General features: G+C 35.7%; 3 protein-coding genes across 4 annotated transcripts; 1 reads left to right on the top strand and 2 right to left on the bottom strand.

Annotated features, from left to right (window-relative positions):
• Window positions 1–1,178: 1,178 nt before the first annotated feature.
• On the top strand, window positions 1,179–3,814 carry LOC130950573 (F-box/kelch-repeat protein At1g51550). The gene is made up of 2 exons (XM_057879105.1): window positions 1,179–1,848; window positions 2,595–3,814. Exons 1-2 carry the CDS (start codon window positions 1,389–1,391, stop codon window positions 3,575–3,577), a joined length of 1,443 nt encoding a protein of 480 aa, XP_057735088.1. The 5' UTR covers window positions 1,179–1,388; the 3' UTR covers window positions 3,578–3,814.
• Window positions 3,815–3,835: 21 nt separating this feature from the next.
• LOC130950574 (kelch repeat-containing protein At3g27220) lies at window positions 3,836–6,877 on the bottom strand. Its single transcript, XM_057879106.1, has 6 exons — window positions 6,370–6,877; window positions 5,803–6,032; window positions 5,359–5,529; window positions 5,095–5,200; window positions 4,688–4,894; window positions 3,836–4,401 (listed from the first exon to the last, which is right to left on the bottom strand). Exons 1-6 carry the CDS (start codon window positions 6,730–6,732, stop codon window positions 4,231–4,233), a joined length of 1,248 nt encoding a protein of 415 aa, XP_057735089.1. The 5' UTR covers window positions 6,733–6,877; the 3' UTR covers window positions 3,836–4,230.
• Window positions 6,878–7,806: 929 nt separating this feature from the next.
• Window positions 7,807–12,942, bottom strand: LOC130951373 (uncharacterized membrane protein At1g16860-like). Of its 2 annotated transcripts, XM_057880023.1 has the most exons (6): window positions 12,597–12,942; window positions 10,255–10,963; window positions 9,980–10,101; window positions 9,152–9,307; window positions 8,406–8,617; window positions 7,807–8,330 (listed from the first exon to the last, which is right to left on the bottom strand). In XM_057880023.1, exons 2-6 carry the CDS (start codon window positions 10,874–10,876, stop codon window positions 8,138–8,140), a joined length of 1,305 nt encoding a protein of 434 aa, XP_057736006.1. In that variant the 5' UTR covers window positions 10,877–10,963; window positions 12,597–12,942; the 3' UTR covers window positions 7,807–8,137. The 2 variants fall into 2 exon arrangements, with proteins under 2 accessions (XP_057736006.1, XP_057736005.1); XM_057880022.1 differs by having other exon boundaries at window positions 9,980–10,963.
• Window positions 12,943–13,190: the final 248 nt, after the last annotated feature.

Genomic DNA, 13,190 nt, shown 5'->3' on the forward strand with positions numbered 1-13,190 from the left:
ATATCCTTTGGTTTGTTATTTTATGAAGAATATCGTGTTTTATTTTCTTCTAGAAGTTGATCATCTCATGTTTATCTGAGTTACAGATTCCGCCAAATTTCGTTTTAAGGTTTCTTAAATTAAAAGATTTGAAAAAGTAACATGAACATTATTGGTTGAGACATGAGCGTCAATTGTCAAAATAGAATCTTATCTCAAAGTAGATATATCAAAGCCCTTTTATTTAGTTAAAATTTAATTCAAAGACGCTACATATTATTTTGTAGTTTAATGTCCAAATTTCCAATTATCAATGTTGTGTTCTCTGCATACCATGTCACCATGTCATCATCTAATGACTTGAAACTTCCAACCAAAATTTTATTGAATGTTTTTATGACAGAAACAACTTAATTTGTAATAGTAGTTGGCATCATTGAAAACGTTAATATTTATTTTATAATTATTTTCTCATAGATTTCTAACAAGATTCAAATAGATATAATAGAATAGAGAGTATAAAACTATAGATAGAAGGAATGTGCATTAAGTGCTATTGATGGATAGCTTCTAAGTTCTACTCTCAAGTTGCAACAATACTAGAGACTATATAGTAAAATTGACATGAACTAATCCTATTCATAAAATTGACAATTACACTATGATCTTGCAAGTGTGTTCTGTATCTTTTTTTTTTCTTTCTTTCTATCTAAGTAATTCTTTTTGGGTGTTAAAGATGAATTCTATTATATATGTTGTCTTAGTCCAAGTAACGTGACATGGCAAATAGGCAGAAAATGGTAGAAAACGCAAGCTAAAGCTTGTTGAAACAAGGGGCTCTAGTCTCATCATTTCACAAAAGCAGACAAAGAAAATGGGCACCACACTTATCTGTCCACAATATCAATCTCTTTCCTTTCCCATCCTTTTTTACCATTTCTCTTCTCTTCCCCTCAACACATAATAACTCATGTCACATTATTACTATTACTATTACTATTATTCTTATCCAATACGAACAAACAAAAAACACATATTTTCACCACTTATCATATGAAAAAGGATGTTACTCACTTACTTGTATACATTGTGTGTGTGGATTTACTGTGAAATCATCAATTTTTGTGTGTTTTTTACATATTTTTTTTTTAGTTTCTTTCTAAACTCACTTGTTATAACTTTAATTAGCTTCAGTCAAATTAGCTGAATTCTTGGTAATGTAAGCATGGGAAATGGAATTTTATTTATCTAAGTTTTGATGAAGAAGAAGCCAAGTACTTCAAACTAACCCTGCCTTCATTTTTTGTCTCTCTGGCTTCTTCCCAACACAAGCCAAACTAACATGCTTGTTTGTTGCAAAGAGTCATAACCATAGATCCATACAACAAAGTAAGAGAGCTTCTATTACCATGGAAGAAGCCAGTGCTAGTGGAAACCATAGTTATAGTGGATCACCAATAACCAACATAGCACAGGACCACCTCTTAACTATTCTTCTCCTCCTCCCCATAGATGCAATTTTCTCACTTTCCATGACCTGTAAGAGGCTCAGAGCTATAACTTCCTCTGATACCCTTTGGAAATATCTTTGCAAAAGGGACTTAGGTTCTTCATGTGTTGATGCACTCATCAATTCTAATTCTTCTTCTTCTTCTTCCTCTTCCATTCACAACAATAACCATCATAACAACCACCATCAGTTTTCATGGATGAGGCTCTACAAGCAAGTCTACAAGATGGATTCTGTTACTTGCCATAGATTTTCTGAGCCACAACATGGTCAATTGGATTTTCCAAGTGCTAGAGCCTCTCACTCTCTCAACTTTGTATCCAATTGTTTAGTTTTGTTTGGTGGTGGATGTGAGGGAGGTTAGTATTTCTGTAATTCTATTCTTATTCATAAGGTCCAAATTCAATGTTCTTTTTCTTGGTTCTTACTTATTATGTGCATGTTGATCAAAAACATTGACATGGCTTCTTGTTTCCCACAAATGATTATTAGTAATAATACTAAGTATCATATCATATTTGTGTTTTTTGGTTGTTCCCTTATATTCTGAGACAGAGAGACAAGTCCTTTCCCCACAAGAAAGGGAAAGTGAGTAGAATAGGAAAATATTGAAAGGAATTTGGAATCACATGGCCTTACTATTATGCCATATGTAGAAGGGACATGATAGTTGCTTAGGTCATTGAGTAACCAAGATTATATGAAAGAATGAAGTGAATTCCTACTTGTTTTAATGCCATGCTTGACTTGATTATCAGAAACCCATAGTATATATTCCACTATTATATTAGATTGTGATTAGCAAGCATGTCAAGTAAACTAATCTAGGAGACTTTCAACTTGACCTTAACAAAGAGCTCATGAAGCTTAAACTGTCCCACTTAACTCATTTGCTATGTCTGACTTCTCTTGAGGATAATCAGATATATAGGACAAATGAGAAAATCACTTCTCACTATGTCATGATCGGTTTAGGATATAGTTTCTGCATACTCACAATCATGCTGAGTTTCTGTATAACAGAAAGTTTCTATATCTGCAGAAATTTAACTAACTTCTAACCTTTTGGTATCTGTGTTGTCTGCTTTTCTATATTGGTTTTTAGGACGACATCTAGATGACACATGGGTGGCATATATTGGTAACGATTTCCGGAGTATGCTGAGATGGCAAGCAGTGAATTCAACAAGTCCAAGTGGGAGATTTGGTCATACATGTGTGGAAATGGGTGATTTCCTTGTTCTCTTTGGAGGAATCAATGACCGTGGCAACCGGCAAAATGATACATGGGTGGGGCAAGTTACATACAATGAGAACCATAGTGTTGCATTCTCCTGGAAGATGCTTGATGTTGGAGCAGTTGCTCCACCACCAAGAGGGGCTCATGCTGCTTGTAGTATAGATGACAAGAGAATGCTAATCCATGGTGGAATTGGCCTTCATGGCCTCCGGTTGGGTGACACATGGGTCTTGGAGTTCTCAGATAGCCGCTGCTTTGGCACATGGCATCAGATTGTAGCTCAACCATCGCCTGCACCTCGATCCGGCCACACACTGACTTGCATTGGACAAAGTAGGACAATTCTGTTTGGTGGCAGAGGCCTAGGCTATGAGGTTCTTGGTGATGTATGGATGTTGGATACATGCCAAGGATATCTAAAGTGGGTTCCAATACTATATGATCTGCAGGGCATACCACATAGTGTTTCGCTTCCGCGAGTTGGACACACAGCTACCATGGTTTTGGGGGGTAGGTTGCTAATCTATGGAGGAGAAGACTCATACAGACACAGAAAAAATGATTTCTGGGTTTTGGATGTAAGTGCTATTCCTTGCACAAGTATGCAGCATTCTACAATGAGCTCATCTAAGAGAGTTAAAGACAAAAATATGTGGAAAAGGTGGAGGTCAAGCGGGTATGAACCCTTGTGTAGATCATTTCACCGTGCTTGCGTAGATCATTCGGGGCGTTTTCTGTATGTGTTCGGTGGAATGGTGGATGGTTTTCTTCAGCCTGCTGAACCCTCTGGACTCAGGTTTGATAGAGAACTCTTTCTTGTGGAGCTTGTGCTTCAACTTAGGGACTAGGGATGCAATGTGTATATGGTGTAATCTTATGTGCAGTAGTATCTACCAGTTACATGCCATAAGCTTATGACACTGCTGGTGTTATTGTATCAGAGATTGTAAATAACAGCTCCGTTGCTCAGCCAGTGTCAAAAGTATTCTGTGAATTGTAACTACTAATTAAGGAAGTAATGGTGTGAATAAAGATTAGAAGAACTTAAAAAGGTGTATGATGATTAACTTTATTTCAAGTGTAAATTACATTGATTTATAAGAGCATGCACTAATCAGAGATTTTAGTTAGGTAATACTCCATAACTTCCCTTATAAGTAAAGGTTTCAACTTTCAAGTAAAACTAGGTGTTAAGGCAACAAGAAGCTTAGACACCTAAATAGGTGTCTCGGTAATATTTACTTGAATGTTCGGTGTCTTTAAACTCAAAACTATACTATATAAGTGAAAGGTATACAAAAGCCGAAAAGGTAAAAATTCTGAATAAAAAAAAAATAGGACTCTTAAAAACTATATTGTTGAATGAATTACAGTTACTTTCTAGGTGAATTACAACAATGAATATTCCAGTGACAAAGAATGTGTGTAATATTTTGGGCTCTCAGCTTCTGCTGCAATTTGTGATCAGTAAGAGGATACTAAAGGTTTCCCCAGCAAGTGATCACACATTTAATTTTAATTTTGTTCTATACATCTCTCCAATGACTTTCTTCGGTGATGGATCATCAGGTCCTTTATCTCTCTGTCCTGAGGTGAAATACAAATAACCATTCCAAAATCCAACTAGAGTGGTTTTCACTCGGAATGGCAATTTCCCAATCACTGACCACTTCTGCAAAATCAACAACAATGGAAATAAACAATCAGTTACAACTAAAAATTGATGCTCCTACTTGTAATTGATTGTATTGTTATTTGCCTTCATTGTAGAATGCATATTCCCTCTATTCACGGATAATTTTGATATGACTAAAACAACAATCGGGTATTTGTTGACATATGAATGAGAAGTTTGATATCAGAATGTAAAAGGATCCACGCAAGTTATTGAATATGAACAAGTATGCATCAATATAGAAAAAAAAGTTCATAAGTTTCTGTAAAAGAGAAGTCCGTACCAAAGTATTCAAATTAAATTGGAATACTTCTCCATTTAAAACCATCTTCTTGGTTACAGGGTGCTTCTCTGTTGTGCCTCCAGAAATGACAATGGAGTTGTTTACAACCACCCAAGCAAATTCAATATGCGAGTTTGGTTTTGGCATTGATGGTAACGTTTTCCATTTCATCTCATCATCCAACATGTAAACATCACCATAGACTACCTGGCATGAAATGGCAATAAACAGTGAGTGGTAGAGAGTGCCAAGGTATTTAAAAGAACATAAATTTAAGAAATAAAAACCAGAATCGAAAATACATAAATTCAATATCTGCCTCATAGAAATATAGAATTCATGTCAAGGAGAACGATGTGTAGTGGTTATGACAATATTATCAGATCCACTAATAATAACAACTTTACCTCTAGCCTGCGTGAGCACTTAAAAATAGGTGACCCTGGTTTGGCCATAAAATCACCTTCTTGACCACCAATAACATAAAGCCGGTCATCAACCACAACACAAGACCTAAAAGAATATAAAAAACAATTAATAAACTGCACACAGTTGCATTCACACAAGAAAAATTCATATCTGTAAACCCTGATGTTATATGTGCATTGGATTCAAATGACATTCCCGTCATTTTTAACATCTAAAGTTTGCATGTTGGACAGTCCACAAACCTGTGAGGGCCTCCACGAGGAATGGGTATCTCACTTCTCCATTCTTTTTCTAACGGTTTTCCATCCTTCACAGCAAGACTCCAATGTTCTAATCCAGGTGTATGTCGATTTTCCTTACTGCCACCCATCACATGCAGTCTACCCCTCCAAAGTTGAGTTGCTGGCGCATATCTGTATATAATAATGTCAATGAACATGAGTACTCAATAACACTTACGACACTTTAAGATTCAGGGACTTAGCATTGGCATTTTCTTTCTCAATGGCAAACCTATAAAGTGCAAAATATAATGGCTCTACCTTTCTCAGAGGATGCATAAAGGACTACAGTATCAGAGAAATTATCTAGAATATTAAATTTTGCACAACAATTCGAAACATGCTAATTTCAAAGAAAGACTAGCAAGAAATGATAAAAGTGTAACAGTTCCACATGGTAGATACCTAGGGACAGGCAAGGGAGGCATATCCCTCCATTTCCTTGTTTTAGTGTCCAGCACAAATGTATGAGCCGTAGGACCTCTACACTGCGGTCCATACTGTCCAGTAACAATATATATGTATCTTCCATCCGTCACCATCCCCAAATGTGAGTGTGCCATTTCTTTTGGCATGGCAAAACTTTCTCCCCAAGTATTCGTGGTAAAATTATACACATCAACATGTGAATGTACCTGAAAAGTATGAACAATCAAAACATTTAGGCATACAAATCAGTAATGCCAACTATAGCCTGATCATAAAAATGCTAAAGCAACTTTGTGCATCAATGCTTGAACTTTGAATGATGTAATCAGGACCCTAAAAAAGCCTCCTTTTTCCCTATCTAATATGAAGCTCCATCCAACTAACTAACAAACTACAACAATTGCAAGTAACTAACTAAAGTGCCAGCTCATCAAATTCTGTTAAGTGAATCTAACTGTAAATACTACAACTGAAAAAGAAAGTAAGTAAACAAAGCAAGGCCACATTCGTTGAATTCAAGTAAAAAAAGAAAAGAATGTTTACAAGATCAATGGTGCCGTAGCCAGCGAAGACGAAGAGAAGATCGTTGATCTGAATAGCGGCGCCGTCGAGACGAGGAACAGGAGCGGAAGCCATCTTCTGCCACTTCAATTGAGGAGCTGGCAAATCGGCGTAAGCCGCGGCCAGCACTCTTCCTTCTCCTCCAAAAGAAGAAGCAGCATCATTCTTGTGATTTGCTATAGTAATGTTGGTGGTGGTGGGAACAATGAAATGGGAGGAGGAGGAAGAAGAAGAAGCAGAAGAAGAGAGCCAAAGGAAGTTGGCGACGAGGGCGAAACCTAAGAGGCCGACGCAGATAACAACGAGCTTGGCCGATCCAACCTTCACCGACGAAGCCCGAACCATAACTAACTAACTAACTAACTAACCATTCGCATCGAGATTTCAGATCTGTTATGATTGTTTTGGGGATTCAGACTGTGTTGCATAAACCATTTTACCAGCACGCGGTTTTCATCTCCAACATAGATTCCAATCTGTCAATCTTAGTGCTTTATTCATTCGACCGGCAGAAATAAATTTATGAAGATTTATATTTTGGACAAATTATTTTTTAAAAAAATAAAAAATATTAATAAAATTTTTTAAAATTATAGATATAAATATGATACATTATTTTTAAATTAGTCCCTATAATTAAAATTAAAAGTTTTGTAAATTTTTTATTATTTTACTCATATATTTAAATCTTTTTGTGCCAACATAAATGCATAGTTAAAACTTAAAAATAGATGAAAGTAAAATATTAAAAATAAAAGTATTATATCAAATATCTTTTATAGTTAATTTTTAGGACAAATGATCATAATAAATCAATTAAAAATAAAATTTACTGGATTATAATTTTTGGAAATTGTATACGCAAATACATCTTTTATATAATTATAAAAATTGCGACAAAAGTCTTACGGATTAGTTATGCACGTAAATCGCTACACTTTTCCAATGGTTTCTTTATTAGAGAGAAATAACGATTTACGTGCATGACTAATCTGCGGACCTTTATGGCGATTTTATAGTTATATAAAAGATACATTTACGTATGCAATCTCTTAAAGTTGTCATCTGATAAAATTGAATTCCAATTGATTTATTTTGATAACTTGTCATAAATTTTAGATGTTTAAATTTTAAATTTTTTCATAGTTTCTTCTGGAATTATATATTAAAAACTAAATAAAACCATTTAAATTTTGTATATTTAAATTTTACAGATTTTAATTTTTTTTATGATTTTAGATGTTTTATTTTGATAAATTTTAAATATTTTTTAATTATTTTTTTTGTTTTAATTTTTGTTATAAAATTGACTAATTTATTAAAATGTTGGCTAAAAAAGGCATTGGTTTCATAGACTTTTTCATTCGGCAACTCTAATCCACCACACACTGCAACAACTCAATGCATAAAGAAAAGATCTGAAACACTTGAAAGCTTGTATTATATTTAGCAAGTTAGCATAATCACAATATGCTCATACATACATGTAAGAAACTAAATTTTCACATGCATCATCAAACATAACCAAAGTTTACAACCCCTAGAAGAAAAAGCCTTAAAGCTATACAACAACTATAAAATGGAATCATAAAAGCACACAAATTTGTCATCTTAATCAATAATAATTCTATAAAAGAGTGTATATATATTTATCCCACCACCACTAATAATAGAGGGTAAAAGAATACTTTTCTTCTAAGAACACCAATTAGATGATTCTGCAGTAACTTCCTTCTCAATTCACAAACTGTTAAACTGGTATGACATCGGTTTTCGACGTGTCTTCACATCTTAGAACGATGCCCTCGAGGCTAGCCGGGAAGATGCACCTGGCCCATTGGCAACCGGTAGTTATCGGCTCCGGCGGAGGAACAATCATAAGCACATTCTCATTCCTCTGCACAACCCCCATCACGCTTACCGTGCTACCTTCTTTGATGTATCTGAATACAAATATTTGAGTTTAGATTCAATAGGTACAACCAACCATGTCTTAACACAAAAGAAAAGTTTTTTACCCTTCTTCCAGGCGCATGATCCGGTCATCGCTTGAAAGATTTCGCTCTCCCAACCAACGGAGGAACTCCGGAGACAGTTCTTCTTTGGTTGGATTTACATTGATGAGAACCGAGTCATCGACGTAAGGGGTCACCCTTGCTCCGTGCCCCGTCTTAACCAGTGCTCTTAAACCAGATTGGAAATCCGAGATGTAAAAGTCAACCACACGCCTCTATCACATGTCACATGACATACACAGATATTCCAGTCAAAAAGGTGAAAACAAAGTAATGTGTGACTCTTTTAGATTCAACACATGATATTAATGATACAAAAGTGGCTTGAATAACAATTCAAGAGAATCCAAATATTAAGTTAACCCTGTATTATAACATAAACTTCTCAATTAACAATGTCTTGGTTAGGCTTAAACCAAGTAAACATAGTCAAAACAGAATACTATAAACAGATCAGTAAATATGATCTTACCAATATCAGTTTCAACTTTCAAAGCAATTAGAATCACTCAATAAGGGAGAGAAAAATACCACAACTGAAAAACCAATGCCTTACTCATCCTGAAGCATGATAATCTCAATAATTTAAAAACAATAATTAAAAAATATATTTTATATCACAAGGAGAAGAGAAATATGGATTTGATGCCATGCCGATTAAGGCCTGAAAAGGACAAAAATTGTGTAAGCCAACAAAGTATTTAAATCCCATCATAACTAACCCAAATGATATTTTTTTAGTAACTCACTTCAAGCAATCTAAGGCCCCAGGTAAACCGGCGGTGTGTAGGATTGGCAGCTTTTGAGTCCCATCCTCGATACTCGTACAAACTTGTCGAGGTATATACACATCTAGGGACTTTCTGGAAGGATGACTCAAGAGGCACATTGCCGCAGGTAACAACCTTCATGTTTCATAGCCAAATGTATTTGATTACTATCACTTCAAGCATATTATAATAGAAAATATATGAACAAGATAAACTAATCAATGCACATTCACATAAATGGATGAAGTGAACAAGAAAAACATATACTACTTTGGGAAAAATGAGAAATGGGTGAAGTAGAATAGTTATGTTGTCATATTGACACAAGAAATTCATCAAAGCACCCTAACATGGAACATAAAACAAAATGCTCTCATCTAAATATCATCCAAAACTCGTTCAATGAAAAGAATTGGATTGTTTCGAACAGGTGAAAAGACTGAATGAAAGGCTTTCCATACATAATACATTCCTCTAGTTTTCACTATTAATATGCATATTTACCGACATCTTACAAGTTAGTAGATTACATAAGTTCAAGTAATGCTATTTCCTAGGAGTATAATGATAGCCACAGCCGTCATGCAATTTCTAATGACTGAGAAATTAATTGGGTTCACAACCAAATATCCTTGTTATTAAACATTCACAACTTTAAGAACCACTGTTTGACTAGGAGAAAAGCTAAAAATACTTGAAAATCAGGTTAAGCCTAATTTATTAAAAGCAATATCAGAAAGGAATATATACACATAACACAAGAAGACACAATTTCCAGGACTAGCTAGGGAAAGAAGCAAAGCATACCCCGGAAACTTTCACAAATTGTCCATTTTTAGCAGTTCTGAGCTCGGAGTCCGGATAGTGAGCGATGAAACCCATAATAGCTCTTCTTCCCCAAAAAGTATTCCAAGTGAAAGATGCAATAACTAAGCAAAAGAGAACCACAACCACAATAAGGAGGGTTGCATTGCTTACAGCTCCAAGAATAAAACCGCCAGCAATGAAACCCATCACAAAAAGCAGAATTAATAACCATAACATCGCCTTTGGAAAGTTCCTCCTGAAGGAATACTCATCACCTTGACTGAGAACCGTCACAGCTTGATTGTTAACTACAGCAGAACCTTGCATCTTCATGGAACCCGTCGCATCCAAAGGACCAGAGACTTTCCGAGGGGCCCCGGAAGAGTTTAGAGGGCCAGACGATATAGGCCCAGATGTAATAAGACCTGTCGTTGGAAGAACAGGAGTCAGAGGTCCAGAATTTTGACGCCCAATAGGTGTTACTCCACCTGACTGAGGACCTGAAGATTTTTTAACAGGTTCCCCATGCTTATTCAATGGTCCGGAATTAGATTTCTTTAGCGAAGTTGAACCAGGCATGCCCCCAGAAGTCATTGGACCTGAAGTATAGGCTGCCCGAGCAGCAGAATTGGGCTGGATTGGTCCAGAATGTGAACTGGCTCCTCCAAATGACCCCGTCCGAGTAGGAGCACCAGTTATTGGTCCAGATTTCCGAGATTTGGAGCCATCAACTGGGATGTCAAACATTTTTCCCAATTCTCCTGACTTTTTTATGTCTCCACCAGTATATGGCATAGCCGTTGAGGTCATAGTTGGAGTCCTTTCTTTAGGCTGCTCCGGCCGGCCTGATACATAGAGGCCATTGCTGAGCTGATGAGATGGAATTCTGGAGCCCATCTGGAAGACGGTCTCTCAAGAACTCACACACAACAGTGTTACTGGAAGTTGGTGCCGAACAAGACAAGTCAATATGTCAACGAAATCCTGAAAGTTCAACCAATAAAATAATGTTAATAGCAAGAAGGATTAAGTATAATTCAACCAAAACCATTAGCTTGCAACAAGTTTTAATGCTTCATAATGGAAAGGTTACGAAACACGGCAATGTAAACTGATAAAAAAAAAAGCCAACAGACAAATGAAGTTCATAAACATCATGATAGGAGCACAGCATAATGCACGAGGGATGATTACATCACTCAAGGGAATGCATAGCATTCTACGTGTCATAGGCAACAAAAAAACATGAATGAACAATTCTCTCACATAAAAGCAAGCAAATTAAACAAGTGCTTGCATCGGAGAAACAGCGTATAATTAAGTAAGAGCAACTAAAGTATATGATATTCAACTTCCTAGCACCTTCAAAACATGTACTCACATACCAAGCTCCCCCATGGCATTAGCATAAGATCAATGCATCAACAGAATGAATAAGAAGCACCCAAGAATATACATAATACATTTTCATTATGAGAATATACACAATGGATTCATAAATCAGTACACACCTACAAAATAGAGCACTTATGCACATCTATAAGCACACCACTCCATCAGTGTTTATTTATCAGAAGCCACCCCAAAACTTACATGCATCGTCAATCGAAAACTACACCACATTTAGATTATTTAAAAAAAATGAAGGTGGGAATACTAAAACAAGTTTTTTATATACAGACAAGATCCCACTAGTAGAACAATTTTTTGAGGCACCAACAAATAAATTAAAATAAGCACCAAGGAACCTAAAGTCCGGAGCTATGTCTACTATGACATTGTTGTGGTACATCTTTTTCCCACAAAATCCTACAATATGTGAAAAGACCAACATCACACAACATCAGCATCCAAGAGAGTTGAAATGTTGAATATGACAACCCTATGTAAAGACAAAAGTCAAGCTTCTATTTTTCCAAGCTTGTGCCAATCTGTAAACCCGGAAACAAGACACCATGGATCCATTTATTCCAAATTTATATGGAATAAGTAAACCCTTTAGCCCTAAAATATTTTTTAATTCTAACTTGGCATTTAATTTTGGTAGAATAATGGATACCCCCAGAATTGAAAAATAAAAAACAAATATATTATAAAGGGGAAAAATAGAGAAAAGAAGCTTCCACTGCCATTTTCGCCATGAATCAAGCAGAAAAATCAGCACATAATATTATAAAATTGAATAAAACGAAAATTTTGAAGAAAAAATTAACTACTAATAATAACTCATAAAGAGCACTGGAATCAAGCACATTGAACCCTATAAGACAAATTCGAAGCACACATCATTATTTTGAGCAAGAAGAAAGCAAAAGAAGACGATCTAGAAGAAGATTGAGTTAGTGATCCCAAAGGCTTGTATGAGTTCAGTATTACATAAGCAATGTGTCCATAAAAATTCAGACTTTAACAAGAGTTTTGCAGCTCTGAGGCACTTTCTCAACCCAAAAAACAAAATTTTCCAAGAAACAGAAAAAGGGCATGTTCCACATGTAGAAATATTGCAGTAAAGAAGGAAAAATCAAGGGTACCGAAAAGGGAAAAAAGGGGGAATGTGAAGGATCTAACTAAGTGTAAGGAAAATGGAAGAGAATGAGAAGGTTAAAAGAATTGATACCTGAAAGTGAAAGAGTAATTGGAGGTGAAATCTAGAGATTTGTTTGGAGTCAGAGGAGATTGTCCAACCAAATCAACAAGGATTCAAAAAGGGGAAGCAAAAAATCTGAGTGAGTGTGAGTGAGAGTGAGAGTGTGGTGAGTGAGAGAGAGAGAGAGAGAGAGAGAGAGAGTGATGTGTGTGCGTGGTGTTATATATATGTTGGTGAGTCAGAATCACTCAACTCACTCGGAAAATCTAAGGTTGAATATATTGTAGTTTGTAGTGTGTTGTGTTTTGTGTGTGTTTTCTACCAACGAGTCTGAGAGAGAGAGATTGAAGAGAGAGAGCCGCAACAAAATTGTGGCTTGTCTGGTTTCCCAAACTCAAGAAACAATCTTCATTGCAAATAAGAAACGTTTTTTTTGTTACAATATGGGAAATTTCTCGAGGGTAACTTTGTACTTTTACAAAAATAAAACTCAACCTTCTTTGTTTCTTGATCAAAGGAAGGAGTGAGTATAGCTTTTCAGGTTTTTTTTGAATAAATTATTATTTGTAAAGATACAAACGTTGACAAATGTATCCATATAAGAATAAAATGACAATTATACCT

Source organism: Arachis stenosperma, chromosome 9, assembly GCF_014773155.1.
Source record: "Arachis stenosperma cultivar V10309 chromosome 9, arast.V10309.gnm1.PFL2, whole genome shotgun sequence".
NCBI classification, from domain to species: domain Eukaryota; kingdom Viridiplantae; phylum Streptophyta; class Magnoliopsida; order Fabales; family Fabaceae; genus Arachis; species Arachis stenosperma.